General features: G+C 38.5%; 1 protein-coding gene across 2 annotated transcripts in view; it reads left to right on the forward strand.

The window, feature by feature from the left end:
* Positions 1 to 17,042, forward strand: part of tpcn2 (two pore segment channel 2) — a 42,657-nt gene extending 25,615 nt beyond the window's left edge. For both annotated transcript variants that reach the window (XM_086071603.1, XM_086071605.1), the window contains 18 exons: positions 593 to 692; positions 773 to 838; positions 930 to 994; positions 5,005 to 5,096; positions 5,573 to 5,654; positions 6,486 to 6,575; positions 6,665 to 6,784; positions 8,546 to 8,605; positions 8,720 to 8,848; positions 9,487 to 9,536; positions 9,978 to 10,077; positions 11,328 to 11,399; positions 12,760 to 12,833; positions 13,027 to 13,132; positions 14,534 to 14,616; positions 14,699 to 14,780; positions 15,864 to 15,955; positions 16,042 to 17,042. In XM_086071603.1, the coding sequence (XP_085927729.1) occupies positions 593 to 692; positions 773 to 838; positions 930 to 994; positions 5,005 to 5,096; positions 5,573 to 5,654; positions 6,486 to 6,575; positions 6,665 to 6,784; positions 8,546 to 8,605; positions 8,720 to 8,848; positions 9,487 to 9,536; positions 9,978 to 10,077; positions 11,328 to 11,399; positions 12,760 to 12,833; positions 13,027 to 13,132; positions 14,534 to 14,616; positions 14,699 to 14,780; positions 15,864 to 15,955; positions 16,042 to 16,129 (1,551 nt within the window). In that variant the 3' untranslated portion in view covers positions 16,130 to 17,042. The remainder of the gene's footprint in view (positions 1 to 592; positions 693 to 772; positions 839 to 929; positions 995 to 5,004; positions 5,097 to 5,572; positions 5,655 to 6,485; positions 6,576 to 6,664; positions 6,785 to 8,545; positions 8,606 to 8,719; positions 8,849 to 9,486; positions 9,537 to 9,977; positions 10,078 to 11,327; positions 11,400 to 12,759; positions 12,834 to 13,026; positions 13,133 to 14,533; positions 14,617 to 14,698; positions 14,781 to 15,863; positions 15,956 to 16,041) is intronic.
* Positions 17,043 to 20,003: the final 2,961 nt, after the last annotated feature.

Here is a 20,003-nt window from a genome sequence, read left to right on the forward strand (position 1 = left end):
GAGTTCATTTAATAAGTTGGAGCACTGCAGGAAGACACCGTCAGAGAAGTGGGTACAGCTGCATAAGAACTGAAAAACAAGGCTGCCCTAGGCTGTGACGGACATATTAATTTGACCCAAAAAAAGCCCACCATCAATGAAACATGAAAAACGAGAAACAACAACGCTGTAGACTCGAGTCTCAGAGATACGGAGAGAAGTCGTTGACTGTTGCCGCCCATGGGGTACTATGGGATAACTTCAATGAACATGGCTCTAGCTGGGGCTACTGTGGCCTGCTTTTTTATTATTAAAATGTTTTGCCATGAATAAAGAATGTTTTGAGTTCTTATTGCATATTTACGTTCAGCCAGACGTTCTTTAATTTTTTTTTTATTTAAAGGTCAGATTATTATTTTTTTTTGCCCACAGAGCTTGAAGAGCACCTGCTATGAGTAGTTTTTTTTTTGGGCCATTAGTTTTTTTGTTTTAACCATTTGGAACTCTGTCACTCATTTCCGACTTCAGTTCTTTCAACTTTCATGTATGTTCATGTCACACAAAGAATGCCTTCTTTTGTTTTACACGTGTTTCCCTCTGTGGTTGCATTCAGGATCCACTTAAAAATGAAGAGTGGAAAGTGTATTTTCGAAACCTGCCTACATCACTTACTTCGCTGCTGGTGCTGCTCACTACAGCAAACAATCCAGATGGTATTGCATTCAGTGATTATTTTAGCTAGCTGATCACCTTGTTTATTTTTTATATTTACAAATGTTGTGATTTTGTGCAGTGATGATTCCTGCCTACTCCCTAAACAGAGGATATGCCATTTTCTTTGTCACCTTCAGTGTCATTGGTAAGATGTTTTCTTTCAGTTCAATATTTACCTGTTTCTTGAAATAAAAGTTGTTTTATCTTGTAGAATGTATCTATCTGTTTCCTTTCAGGAACTTATTGCTTAATGAACTTAATGACAGCCATTATCTACAACCAGTTCAGGGGATACTTGCTGGTAAGTCACACATATACTGTATGACATCATACAGCCTAAAGGGCAGAATTTCTTGCACTGATTGTCAAAGTGGCCACTATAACACACTAACCTCAATTGTTTTAAATATGTTGTCTTTGTTCACCAACGCACAATAGCACGCTAACCTCAATTGTTTTAAATATGTTGTCTTTATTCACCAATGCAGTAAATTGTATTTTTTAAATAACTTTTATCTTATAATTAGGACAATAAAATTAAAAGAAAGACTTTGAAAAAGGCCACATTAAAATGACATCCACAATATCGACACAAATTAACATAACATCACAGTTAAATCAATAGATCGGTCTAATTATTATTTTTTCTGTATTTTTTAAGTTTGCTGACATTATGAGCACAAACCACTATTAGCCATTCACTCCCAATTGACCTTTTGCATAAGCCCACCCCCTCAGTTGATGCTTCTGGGTCCGACATCCATCTGGACACTTAATAAATGTACGTACCAAAGCATGTCGGTGAGCATTTTTGGAGCAATACAAGCGTGATATCTTCTAGATCGAGGCAAATTATGCAGTGGAAAGATATATTCATAATATTAAAACATACAGAAAAGAGGACTTCACAACTATCGATGCTAAATCATACAGGTTTCAAGATAAGTCCAGTACAACAACGGTCTCTCTCTCGCTCTCGCGCTGCATCGAAAGCATCGGCCTGGAGCATCCCGGGTTCGCTGGTTCGTCCTCCCGCCAAGGTCCAGGAATTGCACCCTCCAAGCCAGGTCATGTTCCAGGAAATCTGCCAAGATTTGATCACAGGTTGAGCGGTTGAGCATGAAGCCCGCTTGTTGGGGACAGCTGAGGAGTATTCTGGTAAACCGCTTACTGGGGATGGATAGGAGGGTGATGGCCCTGTGGTTGCTGCAGGTAAGCTTGTCACCTTTCTGCTTCCAAAAGGGGAGGATGATACCCCCAGTCCAGTCAGTTGGCAGCTGCTCTATCACACACACACCGCGTTTATGATTTGGGTGAGCCACTGGATGATGCAGTCACCGCCCGCCTTCAACATCTCTGCAGATACAGGGCACCTTGTTGTTCTTCAGGCGTTTCAGTACTGCCTTGACTTCTTCAGAGGTGACAGGGTCCATGCGACAGTCATTGTTGGTGGAGGCCAAGATGGCCGTGGTAGCAAGGTTCACGTCGAGGGTCATGAAGCACTCGTGAAAAATGGGGAAGCACTCACCACTTTCAGGGATGAATGGCCAAAGATAATGATATCCTGATAATATACACGAAGAGATAATCCTAAATATAACTTTGATTTCCAGTTTTGTGGTTGATCTCGTCTCTAGAGCTAAAGTGAATTTGACAACAGAGCTAAAAGCTAGTAACTGTTGCTAATTTAGCGATTATGGCTTTAGCCTAGTCCATTATAGCTATTTTAACAGGCACTTGCCTTGGAGCAAACGTAGGAATGCTTGCTTATCTTGTTGACATTTAGCTGGGAGTGAGGCTGTCCACACTGTGTAATCCACTGAAGACATGAGCACTTTGATTTATTATTTTGCTTGTTGGAGGTCGACAGCTTGTTGGAACTTTGTTTGGTATGTTTTTATTGAAGCTGACAAGTTTTGTGGATCGATTTTACAATGGATTTTAATGGAGCGGATACAAGCTTGACGGACCTTAACCGCTTGGAGGCGTGGTTTGTGAAAGGTAAATTGCCAGGGAGAATTCCATGCGTCCCTGCACTGCAAGAAAGTAGAATGTTGCTAACATAAAGATCACAAATGGTGAAGGCGCCAGATCTACTGGCAGATGGTAGGAGACACGCTGAGCTAGACAAGTTTGTATTTTCCGGGATGAAAGTGTTAAACACAGAGCTGAAGTCCACAAACAGGATCCTCAGGTAGGTCCTTGCGCCGTCGGTGCTCTCTGCTCAAGTACAGCCCATGTTGACTATGCATCATCCACTGACCTGTTTGCCGGGTAGGCAAACTGCAGGGGATCCAACAGGGTTCCAGTGATACTTTTTAGGTGAGCCAGCATTAGGCCCAATATTGCAGGTTTCTTGGGGACTGTGATGATGGTGGAGTGTTTGAAGCAAGATGACCTCTCCAAGGATCTGTTGAAGATCAGACTTTCACACAGGAGGGAGACACTCTGAAGCCTTTTTGAGCTTTTGTTGCTTGAAGAGCAGTCTCACATCCTGTTTGTGAATCGTCAGGGCATGGGAGGTAGCCTGGGGTGTGACTGAAGGGTTTGGTCGTGGGTGTGGGATGTGGAAGTGTCCTTTTCAAATCTGCAGTAGAATATATTAAGAACGTCAGCCAGTCCCTTACTGTCCTCTACTTGAGGGGATGGTCTCCTCTAGTTTGAAACTAATTTTAGGCCGTTCCACATGGACACGGAGTGTTGAGTAGTAAACTATTTTTCCAGGTTTTCTGCATAGCTTCTTTTTGCAATGTTAATTTCCTTTGTCAGCTGGTTTCAGGCCCTGTTTGTTACAGTTCTGTATCTCCAATTCAAAAGGTGTCCTCTTTGGCCTTTCAGAGTTTGGCAGTGAACCATGGCTTGTTGTTGTTGAACAAGTGGAAAGTTTTTTTTAAATCGGAACATGCATGTCCTCACAGAAACAAATGTAGGCTGTTAGTGTCCGCATGTTTGTCCAAGCTGCCAGTGTAGTTTTAGAGGCACTACAATCAGTGCAGTCCAAACATTCTCACTTCTTCATTGTTTTTATTGCAGGTTTTGCACATTCAAATTTGTACTTGTATAATGGAATATAGTGGATTAAACAGTGACCAGAGAAACCCAACACTGTGCAGGGAATAAAGTTCTATGAGACTTTCAATCATATTTAGCAGTGATGCAGAATGTTGCCTTACTTGGTGGGACAATCGATGTCCTGCTTATATCTAGGAACATCATGGTTAAGTTTTGCTTTGTTAAAATCACCCAGGATGATGAGGTGTGAATCTGGGTGCTTTAGTTTCAGTTGGTTTAGTTGGTCAGCCAGCATTTGTGGTGGGATGTAAACACCAGCAAGTATGAAGGTGGAGAACTCGTGTGGTGAATCAAATTACTATACGTGCAGGTTTGCAGGATATTAAACAAAAAAAAGTAATTTATTTCCAAAGGAAAAACCAAAAGGCAAACAAGACACTTGGAATCAAAACTACTAAACTAACAAAGGACCCAAAAGGTAGATACAAAGTAACAAACGAAACACACTAAACTCACCAGGGCAAAGGACAGGACAACTGACAGACTATGAGCAAATGCAAACAAATGATCCAGTAAAGATAGGAGGAAACCAAATCGAAGCAAATTAACAACACAAGAAGGAACATCTGGACATGAGAAAAGTGGCTGAGGGAGCCTGATAGGAAGACACAAGGGGCCGGGTAGACGAGCACATGTGCAAACAATAGACTTAACAGGACAATATACGAACCACAAGAACACAAGACATAACATGAAACAAAACCAAATACAAATCTAAACAGAAACACGGACCATGACAAACTTGCAGTAAAAAAAAAAAGAAAAAAAAAAGCAACTCCCCTCCAGCGTCAGCATCGCCTCCATGTTCCAGAAAGGGCTGCCATTCCTGCAGTTAGTGTCTCCAAAAACCTTTGTGGATTTGTAAAAGTTGACCAAAAATGGCATGCGTTAATATATAAGTAATGTAGGTATAACAGCAATAATAGCGAGCGCAACACAGAGGCGACCACTCACGTCTGCACCATCATTGGTCTGACAGATGTCAAAATACTTTGTTAAAGAAAATCTATAATAAAAAGTGTCATTTTTATTTTTTCAAATATTGATGAATCAATACAAAATGTTCAGTTGGTAGTGAGAGCTGTCAGTGTGATGGGGAAGGTTGTTGTGGGGATTACAAAGGGTAACCAAGAAAAGTTACAGGCCAAGGTGTACTGTAGGTACAATAGCTGTTTTTGTTGTTCCTTTTTTGGGAGTATAAAATATTTTAACAGTTAGCCTGTCTTGTTTATCATCCAGATGTCAGTCCAAACATCCATAATTCGAAGGCGTCTGGGAATCCGAGCAGCCTTCCAGGTCCTGAGCTGTCATGATGCTGAGAATGCTGCTAGGTAAGATTGCCAATTGATGCAAACGTGATGCCTGTACATATGCGATGCATTATAAAATATGAAACAAAATTACTTGAACTCATCAAAAAACATCTAGGGGTCTTAAAGTGTATGTAGGATTCCCACAAAATGCATTATGTAGACACACATGCACACGATCTTCTGTTCTTTTACGATACACTCAACCGGGAAATAAAACGTTACAAAGTTTGCCTCGCATCTCTTCCAGCAGCACTGTTTCACTTTTCATAAGTGGATGTGATGTACCTTGTTAGGTTGATTTTACAGTAACACAATTCCTTTTTCTTTTTCTTTTTTTGCTGCTCCCAGCTAGCACAATTCAGATATGGGCTATATTGTCAGATCGGAATTACGCCCATTTTTATGAATAAATAGTTGTATTTCAGTGTATGCTGTCAGTTAAAAAATTTGAAAACACAGATACCCTAACAGTATTGATATTGATTTGATTTTAGGGAACGTGTGCCAATTGATGCTGTGCTACAAGTGATGTCCAGGATCAAGATGCAAAGCTACTACAGAGAGGCCATCACTTCTGTTAGAACTCATTGTGGTTACATTTAGTATACGGATCGACCACTTGAACCATATTTTTTAAATTCAGCATAACGGTCCAGCCAGCATGATGTAGTGCCATGAAAAAGTATTTACTTCTTCTCAAATTCTCATTTTTATACATAGTTTCCTTGAATGTTTGAACAGTTGGGAAACTACGCAGAAAGTATTTGAGAAGAGGAGACTGGGGTCACAATGTTTATTTAAAAAGAAAACTGAATATTCATTTCATAATTTCCAGACAAAGCTCACCTGTTTAAAAACAGCTAAATTTAGGCATAATTTTTTTTTTTTACATGTATTGTCCGCTTAGCGTTATAACATGGCATATTTAAAAAGATAGAGGTCACAGATGGATTTTGTAAAAACAAAAAAAACTAGCCTTTTGATTACTTTAAACACTAGTAACACTTTTTCCAAACATGGCTCGTTACACAATAGCCTCCCACCAAAATCGTCTTCTTCAGTGTCAGAATAGAGCAACCCCTCCTTTGTTTCAGTGTCAGAATAGAGCAACCCCTCCTTTGTTCCACATTTTCTCAGTCATTGTTGTCATTTTCAGTGTCACTTGTGTCACGAGGCAAATTCGCCGATGAGCTTGTGCAGTCCTCTTCATCACGTAACAATGCAGCCTTTGAAAATCGGTTGGTAATAGTGGGTATTGACACTGCTCCACACTCGGGATCCATTGGCAAACCTCAGCAATAGTTGCTCATTCCGAAAGTACAGTAATGGTTGAAATGGTTAACTATACTAAATTAAAACGCAACACAACCTTCAAAAGATCTTTCACTTCCGCTTTGATTGTTTCAGGAGACACGTCAGTATGAAGCTGAAGGCTTTATGAACAGAGAGCAGTTCAAACAGATATTTGATGAATTGGATAAAGATCGCATAAAAGAGGTACAAGTTCTCAAATCAAATGCTAAAAACAAAGATAATGCATGTTAGTTAATTGTTGAAGCTTATTAATAGGCCTTTGTTCTTCACAGCATCCTTCCGTACCACAGTATAGCTCTGCAGTATTGCAGAAGCTGCAGGTGATCGTCAGCCACTACTATTTTACAGTATTTGGCAATGCAGTGGCGTTGGCCCATGTAGTGTGCATATGTGTAAGTAAAACACTCACCTTTTTTTTTTTTTAACATACACAGAAAACCATTGTCATGTACCAGTGTAAAGACAATCCCTTTAGCTGGTCCTTTAACCAGGTGTCTGCAATCATCCAAAAAGCCGTATTGCTATATTATACCAGTGGGACCTAAGCCTTCAGTGGGTATCATGCAACATGTGGCCGGCTCTTCTCATTCCATTACACAGTACAGATTAAATGTCTCTACAAACACTGGTGAGGCAGTCCATTATACCCACAACCACTGTCCCGCCAAAGGAACTAACTGAATTATTCCCCCAAAACAATAATTAGGCACAAGGCTATGTTCAATATAAATCCAAGCAGTACTTACTTGTACATACAATGTTCCTCATATATATTTATATTACAATAGAGCAGTGGTGTCAAAGTCCGGTCCTCGAGGGCCCGAGTCCTGCATATTTTAGAGTTTTCCCACGTTCAACACAGCTGATTCATATTTAAGCTCATCAGCAAGCTCTGCAGCATAATTATCCTGATCATTGAATCAGGTGTGTTAAAGTAGATAAACCTCAAAAACATGCAGGACTTAGGCCCTCGAGGACCGGATCTTAATACATGTGCAATAGAGGAATTTAATGTATTTGAGGATGATTACCAGAAGTGGGCAATTGGGCATTTTACATATTTTTGCTGTTCCATCATTCGTAATTTGTCGGCGCCCAGCGCCCCCTTCAGTCGTCATCGTTCTGCCATTTTTTTTCAAGCCAAAGCAACCTGTAATCGCTATCTGCAAAGGTGGGCATTCCATCGGTATTGATAGACCGTCCGTCACTGGCATCAGTAATCCTTTAAGTTGAAAACTGCTTCCATGGATGTCTCCACTCTCCTGTGTGTTTGATTCCAGTGTAATGTCTATATATGCAAATATGGCTGTACAAACCTGTGCTCTTGATTGGTGGACTGGTTTTGCGCTCGTTCCTGGTTGGCTAAAATAGCCTCCTTAGCCAAGGAGTCAACAAGTCTCAGCAGAGATCCTTTATTGACCACAGGAGTTATCACTCACACACACATATATTCAATGCAGTCATTTTAAGCAAAACAACGAACAAACACACCAGAAACCGGCAGCTTGTTTTTTTTAAAGTTCCTTGCCATTCGTCATTCATCCAGACCCGATGGACTGCCCACCTCTGGTGAATTTCACTAACGCAAGAAACACACTTACATTGATTTACCAGTAATACAACATCTCCAAACCACTCTAAACCTCTACACTACACTAGCCGTTCACAATCAATATTAATCAATATGAAAACATTAAATAAAATGTCATACTCATAAGGAGATGCTGATGTAGGTGGAGCAGACCTCCCTTCTTTGCTTCTGCCTGTTTGTGTAAGATAATTGTTCCACTTATACATACTGCCCTGTAAGTACCCAAAATATTAATTTCCAGGTTGAAACAAGCTAGTCAGCATCAGTGTTGGTTGACCCAGCCGATAAAGTCCAGAAAAGTGTGCCTTGAAAATGAATTAATGAATGAGTCATGTCCAACATTGTTCTCCTCTGTAAATCAATCTTTGATGCAAATTTTAACTCAACCAATTAGAGTAATCAAAACAGCTGAACCAATCAGAGGCCTTAAAAACGATATTGGGTTGTTACAGCTCCCCCAGAATTTGCACACCCATAGCGCCTCGAGGTGTGAGGAGGACCTAATCGTGTGCTCATGAAAACAAGTCAGATGGTCCTTGACTGATGTTTGTTTGTGATTTAGACTATCTTGGTATTGAACTCAGACAAGTCCACAGCAGAGAGAGATAACCATTGCATGGAGGTGAGCTCTACCATAAAATTTCTGTTATCTTTGTATTAGCTTGAACCAGCTGATGAGTATAGTATATTACTGTGACATTTACCAGCACCACTTTCTGTTTTCCTTCTATTGTAGATTATCAACATGTGTTTTATCATCTACTACCTGTTTGAAATGTGTGTGAAGATATTTGCCTTGAGCTGGAAAGGGTACCTTTCCTACAGGAACAACATCTTTGACGGATTCCTCACCATTCTGCTACTGGTAAATTAGTGTGGCACAATCTTCCACAACCTGCCATTGGAAAATTTGAGCATAATGTGTTTATAATAATCTAATGGTACCTAGGTGACATGGTAAGGGGAAAATATTATTTGCGTTCTCTCACAAAGATTTCATTCTCTTGCAAAGATTGCATTCCCTCGCAAAAACTGTTGCGTTCCCTCGCAAAGTTTTAGTTTTGTCTGTGAGGGGGACGGAATTTTTTTTAAACAAGTTGATGTACTTCCGAGTCAACTTCGGTCTGGCTTTGCGAGAGAACGCACCCTACACCACCTTAGCGGCTCCGTATTAACATGTAAAACTCAATACAAAACAATATACATATTTTTTAAGTACAGAAATACATAAAACAACTGAGATAATGTGGTTGCACAAATTATCACTTGGAACGTGGATGTGTTGACAATTAACCAAAGCTCAAAATCCTTATTTATGGGGCGATCTCTACTTCCTAAGACGCTCACCACTTGCTTGTGCACAATCTGTTAATGTGAACATGATTTAGTGCCTGCTTCTTCTTTTTTTGCAATCTAAATCAGGCCTTTTGTGTCTCAACAGGATAATTTATATTATAAATAATCATAAATAATTTGTCACTGAACTTGTTTTTCTGCCATTAGGTGCTGCAGATAACTATTTATGTCACCTACCGCCTTCCTTATTCACCTGTGTAAGTTAATTTTATTTTTTAATATGTTAGACTGATTATAACGCCTCAAGGGAAAATTGGATTTATACTGTGCTATATATATTTTGTGTTGCACACCACAGACGTAGACCCAACACCCATGCAGGCATCCAAGGCAAACAAACGTATTATTTTTTAATTACTTGAACCATGACAAACCTTTTTCAAAATCCAAGTCCTTGTGTAAGGTAGTCAATTATTTAGGAAATTGTGCATTGTTTTTTTTGTTTTTTTGTAATACAGTGGACTGCCCCCTGCTTTTTTTTTTCTCAGGATTTTTTCCTTTTTCATGGCAGTTATAAAGAATTATTCACAGATTTTTGCTATTGCGGTTGGGCTCGTTGCGTATTCCTGCGATTCGCGGGGGTCCCCTGCATAAGAACAACATTAATTTGCACTCAATGTTTATGTATGTCACCACAGGAGCCCATCCTCTCAGGGAATGTTTTCTCTGTGGGAAATGGTTCGTTTTGTTAACATGCTGATTGTCTTCCGCTTTTTGCGCATCATACCAGATATCAAGGTAGGTAGCAGCCTGGTGGGTTATTCAACATTGACAAGGAATTTGTGTCCCCCTTTGATTTCTAAATGGGTAGCACGAACCACCGTTTTTTTTTTTTTCATTGAGCAACAATTTTGCTAATCAGTTAATATTGAGGAGCAATTTTTTTGCAAATTAAATTCCAGGGACCTGAAGCAAGGGTTTTATTCAACATAAAAATATGACAATATAACTAATGAAAGATTTGTTTCCTTTTTCTTATATAGTCAACAGTTTGTATTTCTTAAATCCATATAGGGGCATATTCTCCCATTTGTGTAAATCAGAAAAGGCGTGTTGCTGCACAAATTTTTTTGGCTGCTCAGATCCACCCTTCGATTTGACTACTAAAAGGTCATGTCAAACAGGTTCCCTGTTTATGCATCGCCTGGACTGCACAGGCGTCTTCGCTTTTGCACGCTCCGAAAGCTGTAGCAAATCCAGTGCCCCCAAGAAATTGAGAGTGTTCTCTGATGGATAGTGACTGTGCAACGTGTTTAGCCGCACTAGTTAGCGAGCCAAAGCTCATGGCTTGACAGCTGGTGTGGCCTAAGTACCACCATGCTTGCATCGGCCACTTACTTGGTGTGTGTAGGTGACGTAAGCGCATTGTCCACGCTGACGCTCATGCGTAGTGATGCTTTTTGGGACTGTTCTCGCCGTTCAAGTATTGGACTTTCAGTTTTGCTATTCAGTGTCTTTTTTTAATGAGGAGAAAATTTGAATTTTGACTTGCAAACTGCGACACAAAACCGAAACCAAAAAATATTTTAATTTATAGACACCAAAAAGTAGCAACCTAACATTTTTTTTTATTATATATGACAATAAAGGCGATTCCGATTGTGGTTCTTACGGAAGAGGATTAGGGCCAGTTAAGAGAGGAAAAAAAGGTTGGCAGGATTCTCATTTCATTCTCAGAAATATCACTTTAAAGTGAGAATAATAGCACAAAAATTGGAACTGTCACAATTCTTACTTTAAAGTCAGAATTTTGAGACTTAAGTTTGAATCCTACCTTTTTTTTCTCTCTTCACTGGTCCTAATCCTCTTCCGTAGGTTCTTGTGGTCTTTTATAAAGATCGTTTTTTTAAGATAAAGACAAGACTACATTGTTGCTGTGATATTTTTTTTTTTAGTAAATGTGTTGTATGGGATTAATTAACCAATAGAGTAGTCTCATGACAACATATTTCTCTTCCATGCATTTATACAAGTATTTTGTTCGGCAGATTATGGCTTTGGTTGCAAGTACCTTGTTGGACCTGGTGAAAAACCTAAGAGCTTTTGCAGGGATTCTGGTGGTAAGTTAAAAAAGCTTTCCTAAATGAATTAGATGTTGTAAAATTTTGGCTCTTACCCATAATCTTCTGATTGACAAACATTGGAATGAAACATTAGTATGTCTTTATTACTGAAACTGTACTGTGTCGTTGCTGTATTTCTTTTTGTATAGCATAGATTGATTTCATATGTACTGTACATACATATGTCGACCAAAATGTAATGAATTGAAAAACAATGTTAATGGTTTCAATATTCGTAGCCAATTAAAATCAGAGTAACTATTAACAACGCCTCTAATTAATTAGATGTTATGTATCACAGGCATGACATTTTGTTCAGTTTTGACTTCAGTTTTATTTTTTGTGATTTAGCGTTTGTGCAAAAATAATGTAGGGTTGCTTATTTTATATTTTGTTGCAATGTTTTAATTTTTTGTATCTGTAATTTATTTATTTTAGCAATATCATAATATTGCCTACCAGTGAGTATGTTTAAATACAGTCAAAACCCCTTTTAAAACCCGAATATTGGCAATATTCAGGTTTTGAAAAACCTGAATATGCTCTTATTTGGGTTTTTAAAAACCCGAAAAAGCCCCGTGTTGGCCCTTTTTCTAACTGTAATTCTTCGTCATATTAATACATATTGAGGTAACTCGATTAAATAGGGTAGGGCATTGCTTTGCCTTTTGTGCATGCTCAATTCACAAGTTATCTTGGGGCCTCTTCGGATTGTCATTTTTGCCTAGGAAATTTCCTTTCCTTTTCTATCCGAGCAAGGTGACTTGAAGTACTTGGAGGATAGGAACATTTGAAATTGAATTCTACAAATGTTTAGGAAAGGTGCCTGCTTGTATGCCACCTTCAGCGAAGGTTACTTCTGACCAACCTTTACAACAGCATATTGCCCACAATTCTTTACGGCAGACGCTCAAGATTCACGCTCAAGACTTTAAAAATAATGTAAAAAAACAACACACTCATTTAATAAAAATAGTAGTGCTGTCAAAATTAAAGTGTTAACTCATTGAATAATTATACAAAGTAATTGCAATATCATAGATCCTTCACAAAAACAAATTAGTATATGTAATATTTTTATTTCATGAATATTTTATATATGATTACTAGTATCTTATAACTAGAAATCCAGAGAAACCATCGTAAAGCCTCCTTCCCCAACAAGCAAGTGGTGTGAAATGGATGAATGCTTCAATAAATCATTCATAATATACTCAATTATGATTTTTTGTTTTGTTTTCGTTGAATGACTTCAAAGGTGATCTGAAATATCACAGTACTGCATTAATTTTTTTGTCTACATAGAAAACAAGCTGATAAAACATTAAAATGGGAACGCACATTGTTCTCTCTGCAGGTGGTTTACTATGTGTTTGCTGTGTTTGGCATCTGGCTGTTTGAGGGTGCCATTAAACCACCAGAACACATGAGGTATCAATATACTTTTCTTTTCTTTTTTATCACACCTGTTGTTAATAATAATAATAATAATATCTGACAATTTTGGTTTGCGTCTCAATGTTTGTGCTTTTAGCTTAATTTACTTATGCAACTAAACTCACACAGAAAGCTTAGCCGTGTCTTCCCTCATTTTGTAATGGGCTTGACTTTTATGTGATTTCAGCGTGCCCTATAATACAACCACGGAAAACATCACCTCTAACTTCAGCACTGAGTGTGGCACCTATGAACAGCTGGGCTACTGGCCAAACAATTTTGATGACTTTGCTGTAAGTGTGTGCTTTTTGTTTAGAAAGGGTTCTGCCATGGCATTTACAATGTAATCTGGATTTTATATTTAAAATGGGCAAGGACTCAATTCTGAAAAAAAATATGGGTTTCAATTGTTTTTGGCTTGCTTTTGTGGTGTAACTTCTACTTTGGCAACATTGGGGTCCAAAAACACAAAAGTGGGCTTGTTTTACCAGCAAGGAAGAAGAAAATTTTTATATTTTTTGAAGATCAATCCACTGATTTGGCATTGTGAATTTTGAACATGAGAGAGTACAGGTGGTCCCACTTGCGTCTTGGAAAAGCTGCAAAGTGATTGTTAAAATTTTCAAGCCACGGACTTGACTACTGAAGAATGTTCAAATTATTTTGCTTCAAAAATGTTACTTGTCAGCACTTATATCATTAACTCATTCACTCCCAGACATTTTCACTGAAGCAACCCCCTTCTCTCCAGGCTGGTTGACTGGATTTTGACTGATTTTGCAAGGCCCACAGAATATTGTGTTCTATGGCTAGAAAAACATGGAACCTACCAAAAGAAAGATTAGTGTCTTTTTTCATCAGGAAAAAAATGTATATTTGTATCTGTTTCCATTTTGCAGCAATTAGCATTAGAATATAGCTAAGTTTCGTCATTATTCACATTCTTGGTGAAAACACCGGCGAAAAGAGCTTGTTGCAACATGGCCCTGACTGACCTCTTATACTCTGCTGCCACCTGCTGGCCCTTTTTTTAATAACTAAATTTGCTTTAAGCCACCTCTTAATTACAGAAGCTGCATCAAAGCCTTCTGTATGCTCTTGCATAAAAACAAACGTGTAAACACGTTTTTGTGAGTGAATGACAAAGTTTTAAAAAAAAAACCCGCTTTTACATGTTTTTGGGTTTGAATTAGTTAACATACACCAGTTAGCCCATTTCATGAGCAGCTATACGTTCCTGCGCCAACATTGCCTCCACCATATTTGAAACTAATATGATAAAACTTTGGATTCGGAGTTGTTCCTTGTTGTTGTTCTCCATCATGTTCCCTTTCTATACATTTCTTTATTTTAGACCATATATGATATCCTGCTGAGTGATGTGCCTAGTTGAGCACATGAAATAGCAAGTGACACGTCTCTGAATGTTAGCACTCGAACAACCAGATGAAAGTGTGTTAGTGTGATACTTTGTTCTTCTTACTACAAGTGTGATGAATGTGGCACATGGATATCGTGTTACATTTCTCATGTCTTTTACATGTATATCATCTGCTCATTCTAACTCTAATTGCTGTCATTATGACCTAATGTATTTGCAGCATATATCTATAGGCTATTGGTAGTTGGTCATACTGACAATAAAATGACCCAAAAATAAAAATGAAAACGATCGCTCTCTCCCTGTCTTGTAGGCGGCCATCATTTTGCTGTATAATGTCATGATAATCAACAACTGGCAGGCCTTCATGGAGGCATATAGCAGATACACCACTGAGTGAGGAAAAAAGAAACAGTCAACATAAAACAGCAATTGAATATGACGTAGAAGCAACTTAAATGTGTTTGACGTTTCTCAGGTGGTCCAAAATCTACTTTGTGTGTTGGTGGGTCACCTCCTCTGTCATGTGGGTTAACTTGTTCGTGGCACTCATCCTAGAGGTTAGTACACTCAATGCACAGACAAATATATTCAAATATATCGTGGTGAGAGGGAACAAAATGTTTATAGTCAAAGATTAATTTGTCAAGGGTGGAGAGGCGGGGAGCTTAGGCTTTAATAGCCAATTATAGGAATTATGACTTGGCTAAAACTTAGAAAAGTTTCGATTTAACTTTGACTTGGTAGTTATGATACTCGACTTTCGACTTGAAATACATGACTTACCAGTTTGTATTTAAAAATCTTTCTCATGTTTAAACAATGTTTGTTTTTTGTTTTTCACCAGTGTGTGCCACTTTTGAAAGAAGTGCAAGTTTTTAGCACACTCAAACTAGCAAGCCACCAATATGCTATGAGGTGTAATGTTAGGCCACCAAATGAAGCAAGTATCTTACGGAAATATGGCAAAACGACAACTGTGATGTCATTTTCAGTCGACAGCAAGTGGCAAAATGGCTGCCACCCTGAGACTCAAAATTATCAGCTAGCTATATCTTGGTTTGCCTATCAGTCAGCAGTGTGTGTGTCTGCGTGTGTGTGAGATTTTGGCACTTGAATGATTAAATGTATTACATGAATCTTGTTTCTGTCTCCTATGTCCAAATGTCATGTGGGAATAATGCCTGAGCCCTCCTCCCCAAACATTTTGTCAAGTGTCCCTTTTCCCCCACCACAAATCCAAGGTGGCAACCCTAGGCTGCATAGAACATATTATAAAGGCAACATTTGGGTTGGCTTACCCTTACCATTTGAGATCAACAGTATGATGAATATATTGTTGAGATTTTTTCAATACATGTTATTGTACTTATTAATGTGCTTAAATTATCTTAAATAGGCAATATGATCACAAAGTATTTGAGGGAAGAGATGCAGTACGTGAGGTAGACCAGTGGCCCAAAGACAAATGTGCTAGGCTCCAGATATCCACAACCCTAATGAGTACAAATGTTATAGGAAACCGATGGATTGAAGTTGTAAAAATTGTTTAAACTTTTTGCGTGTAGTTTCTAATCGACAAAAATTTGTGTAAATGGAAGATTTTCTTCTGTCGGAAATAATTACTCTTTGCTCTCTACCAGAACTTCACCTATAAGTGGGATCGCAGTCACAGCTGCTCTGTTACAGATGTGGAGAGGATCAGATATGAAACATCTGTTCAACTCATTTTCAAGTATGTAGACATGATGTTTGTTACAGTTAATGAAGATTGTTTTTGAGCTGACCCAAAATGTTTGCATCTAATTTCCATCTCTATAGAGAGCAAGTCAAGGAGCCAACAGAAGAAGAATTGCTTTGTCAGCTGCAACAACATCACCACCTACACTTGCACTGGGGACACACATGACAAACAGTACATGCAAGCTCTGGCATTATAGTTTGTTGTGACGTTTTTATTATATGCCAGTAGAAAATATATTTTGGCTCATAACGTGATCCATAAAAATCCTTATGGGGCGGCGTGGCTCAGTGGTTGAGTGGTCGGCTTCCATCCGTAAGGTTGTGGGTTTGAGCCTCACTCCTGGTGACCATGTCGAAGTGTCCTTGAGCAAGACACTGAACCCCGATTTCAGCGCCTTGCATGGCACAGCAGTCGACCACTGGTGTATGAGTGTGTGTGTGTGTGAATGGGTGAATGTGAGGCATAATTGTAAAGCGCTTTAGGCACCATATGGTGTAGTTAAAGCCCTATATAAATGCAGTCCATTTACCATTTTTACCATAAAGTTTTGTTGGAATCTGAATGTATTGTTATCCTGCTAAGCTCCCCCCAAAAAATGACCAAATGGATAAAAGAATACAGACAGGTTTACCCAAGGTGCAAAATTTTTAGGGCATTAATAATGTTTGAATTAAAAATTAATTTGCTGTAGAGGTAATAATGGATTAATTTATTTACTTGTCTCAGTGATATTTGACACTGATAAAGGGAGTTACAAGAACAACGTGAAATACGCCTCAGTCCTTAAAAAGAATCCTTGAAAGGTAAAAAGTTAGCACAATATTTTATACTTATTAGATTTTACAAATATTTGCATGAACTGTTAGACACTGTATTCATTAAACATGGGCTTTTAAGTGTGACAATGGTGGCAACGTGGACATAATGGTGAATATTGTTGTTTTCAAGTGGTACTGTTTTAATTTTTCATTTGCTGTAACATGTATTTTGCTGACAATCATAGCAAGATATTGAATGAAATTATTTATATTTTTTGTTGAAGTTTGTAAATAAATAAATAACACTCAAGTAACTTCCACAGGTATTTTACTCAAACTAATTATTTAATGGGGGGGGGGGGTTGAAGGGACTGGAAGTGCGTGCGGACGGCTTTACATTTTGGTGCTCAAAAATCAAACATGCAATCACACACTTAACGCTTATCAAAGAGTTTACCGCAGCAGGCACACACACGCACACACAACATGAAGCGTTATAAAACTGCTATGCTAAAGTGGTCATTGGGTAAATTAAACACATTGCTTAGCTTAAGAAGAGTCATCATGATTTCATTGATTTGACTGCCCTGCGATTGGCTGGCAACCAGTTCAGGGTGTACCCCGCCTACTGCCCGAAGCCAGCTGGGATAGGCTCCAGCGACCCTTGTGAGGAAAAGCGGTTAAGAAAATGGATGGATGGATGATTTTGACATCACGATTGATAAAAAGAAAAAGATTATTCATTGATTTCAAAACTTAGTTATTTAACTACCAAACTCAACTAATCAAAACTACCATCATATTGTCATGCCTAAACATCTCTGTAAGTTGAACACTTTATTCTTAAGCAATTTTGTTGTTAAGTACAAAATAACCTTGTAAACATCTTGCAGCCTCTTGCATTTTCATTCTGCTGTATCCACATCTTTACTGCATTGCATCTTTGCACACTCAAACCACAAATAAGTATCACCCTTATTGCTTTATCATACAGTATTTATTTTATCTTATGCCCTATTTTAATTTTCACAAGTCTCAGGACTTACCTAACCTGGGACCTCAGGTATCATATTTCGTGCCATATCAAGTGAAAACGTGTGTTAGTATGAAAATAAAAATTAATTGAATATTTGAAAACTCAACTTATTAAATAGAACTTGAAAGTGCAACCAGAAAATAAATTTGTAACAAAAGTAAAATTAGAATATACTAAAATACAGTAATAGCAGTCAATTAACTTTAGCATTAGTACTGTAGATGTTTTTAAAACAAACCTCTTGTAATTAAATATACAACGTGTGTTATTCGTTTTGTTGTGAGTTTCCGCCATTGAGGAACTGGGGATTTGCTCCCGTGACAGACTACACTGTCCACACAAAGTTTTTATGTCACAGGACATGGTAAGCCAATAACATACAGATCTTGCATGTGCCATCACCCTTTCATAGGTCAGGTGAACAGTTAAAGGTGTCCTCCGGGACCAATAACCCTGGGATTACCACCTGGGTTATTTGCCCTAAATTAGACAGCCACACAAACCTGCTCAACAGTCCATCAATGAAAGACAGTGTCAGTCTTTGTAAACCCCGACTAGCATTTTTCAGCCTTCATCTAGAGCAGGGGTGGGCGAACTCTGTCCCTCGAGGGCCGGAGTTCTGCAGGTTTTGGAGGTTTCCCTTTTCCAACACAAGCTGATTCCAATCAACAGGATCGTTATCAGGCTTATGCAGAGCTGTGTTGGAGAAAGGAAACATCCGAAACTTGCAGGACTCCGGCCCTCGAGGACCGAGTTTGCCCACCACTGAGCTAGACAAGTGAAGTTAAAATATAATCAACGACAGCTTTTCCTTTTGATGATATAGATGTAAAGCTATAATTTGCCGGCGTTATTCCACCATTTAACACACAGCACTTGTGTTGTAGTGCCGACTCATAAAAATAAATAAATAATACAGAGCCAGATATAAAGTCAAATCACATTTTTTATTCTGTTCATGTAAAAAGGTACTTTCCCATGATTTTTTAAATATTTTTTTTTATGAATGGCTCGAACATGAGCAGTGGGCACTTCACATATAGGTCTGAACAAAAAACACTTGTGGCGGACAAACCAACAAACGCAAAATATACGTTTCACAGCATGCAGGCAAGACAGACCACCGGCAGGGCGGACTAAAAGAGTAACCTTAGTATAACCAATAAAAGGACAACATGTAGCAGCAAAAAATACTGTAAAAACAAACAAAAATACAGTAACTACCATTTTCAAAACTTCTTTAATCATCACAAAAAAAAAGCATCTAAAATGAAAGTTGTACCTGTGCGTCGTAAACGCCCCACAACAAAGCTTGCTTAGGTGACTCCTTGGCACCAAAGCCTCAATATGGTGAAGCCATACAACTTAGTTATTAAAACTAATTCCCATGATTGTTATCCGCATTATACGCAAAACATTAAAACAGTCCGCTTACCAAACAATTTCAAGATCTATGCGTTTTTAGCACACAATCGCAAGTCCGTGCACTGCGTTCATACCTTCTATAACCAATTGGTGGCGGTAATGCATCATTAAATTGTTTGCAGTTGTGCCAATGGCCAATAAACAAGAGTAAGCCCTGGCACACACACGCACACACAACATGAAGCGTTATAAAACTGCTATGCTAAAGTGGTCATTGGGTAAATTAAACACATTGCTTAGCTTAAGAAGAGTCATCATGATTTCATTGATTTGACTGCCCTGCGATTGGCTGGCAACCAGTTCAGGGTGTACCCCGCCTACTGCCCGAAGCCAGCTGGGATAGGCTCCAGCGACCCTTGTGAGGAAAAGCGGTTAAGAAAATGGATGGATGGATGATTTTGACATCACGATTGATAAAAAGAAAAAGATTATTCATTGATTTCAAAACTTAGTTATTTAACTACCAAACTCAACTAATCAAAACTACCATCATATTGTCATGCCTAAACATCTCTGTAAGTTGAACACTTTATTCTTAAGCAATTTTGTTGTTAAGTACAAAATAACCTTGTAAACATCTTGCAGCCTCTTGCATTTTCATTCTGCTGTATCCACATCTTTACTGCATTGCATCTTTGCACACTCAAACCACAAATAAGTATCACCCTTATTGCTTTATCATACAGTATTTATTTTATCTTATGCCCTATTTTAATTTTCACAAGTCTCAGGACTTACCTAACCTGGGACCTCAGGTATCATATTTCGTGCCATATCAAGTGAAAACGTGTGTTAGTATGAAAATAAAAATTAATTGAAT

Source organism: Leptonotus elevatus, chromosome 3 (genome assembly GCF_054856555.1).
Source record: "Leptonotus elevatus isolate MCC_2025b chromosome 3, RoL_Lele_1.0, whole genome shotgun sequence".
NCBI classification, from domain to species: domain Eukaryota; kingdom Metazoa; phylum Chordata; class Actinopteri; order Syngnathiformes; family Syngnathidae; genus Leptonotus; species Leptonotus elevatus.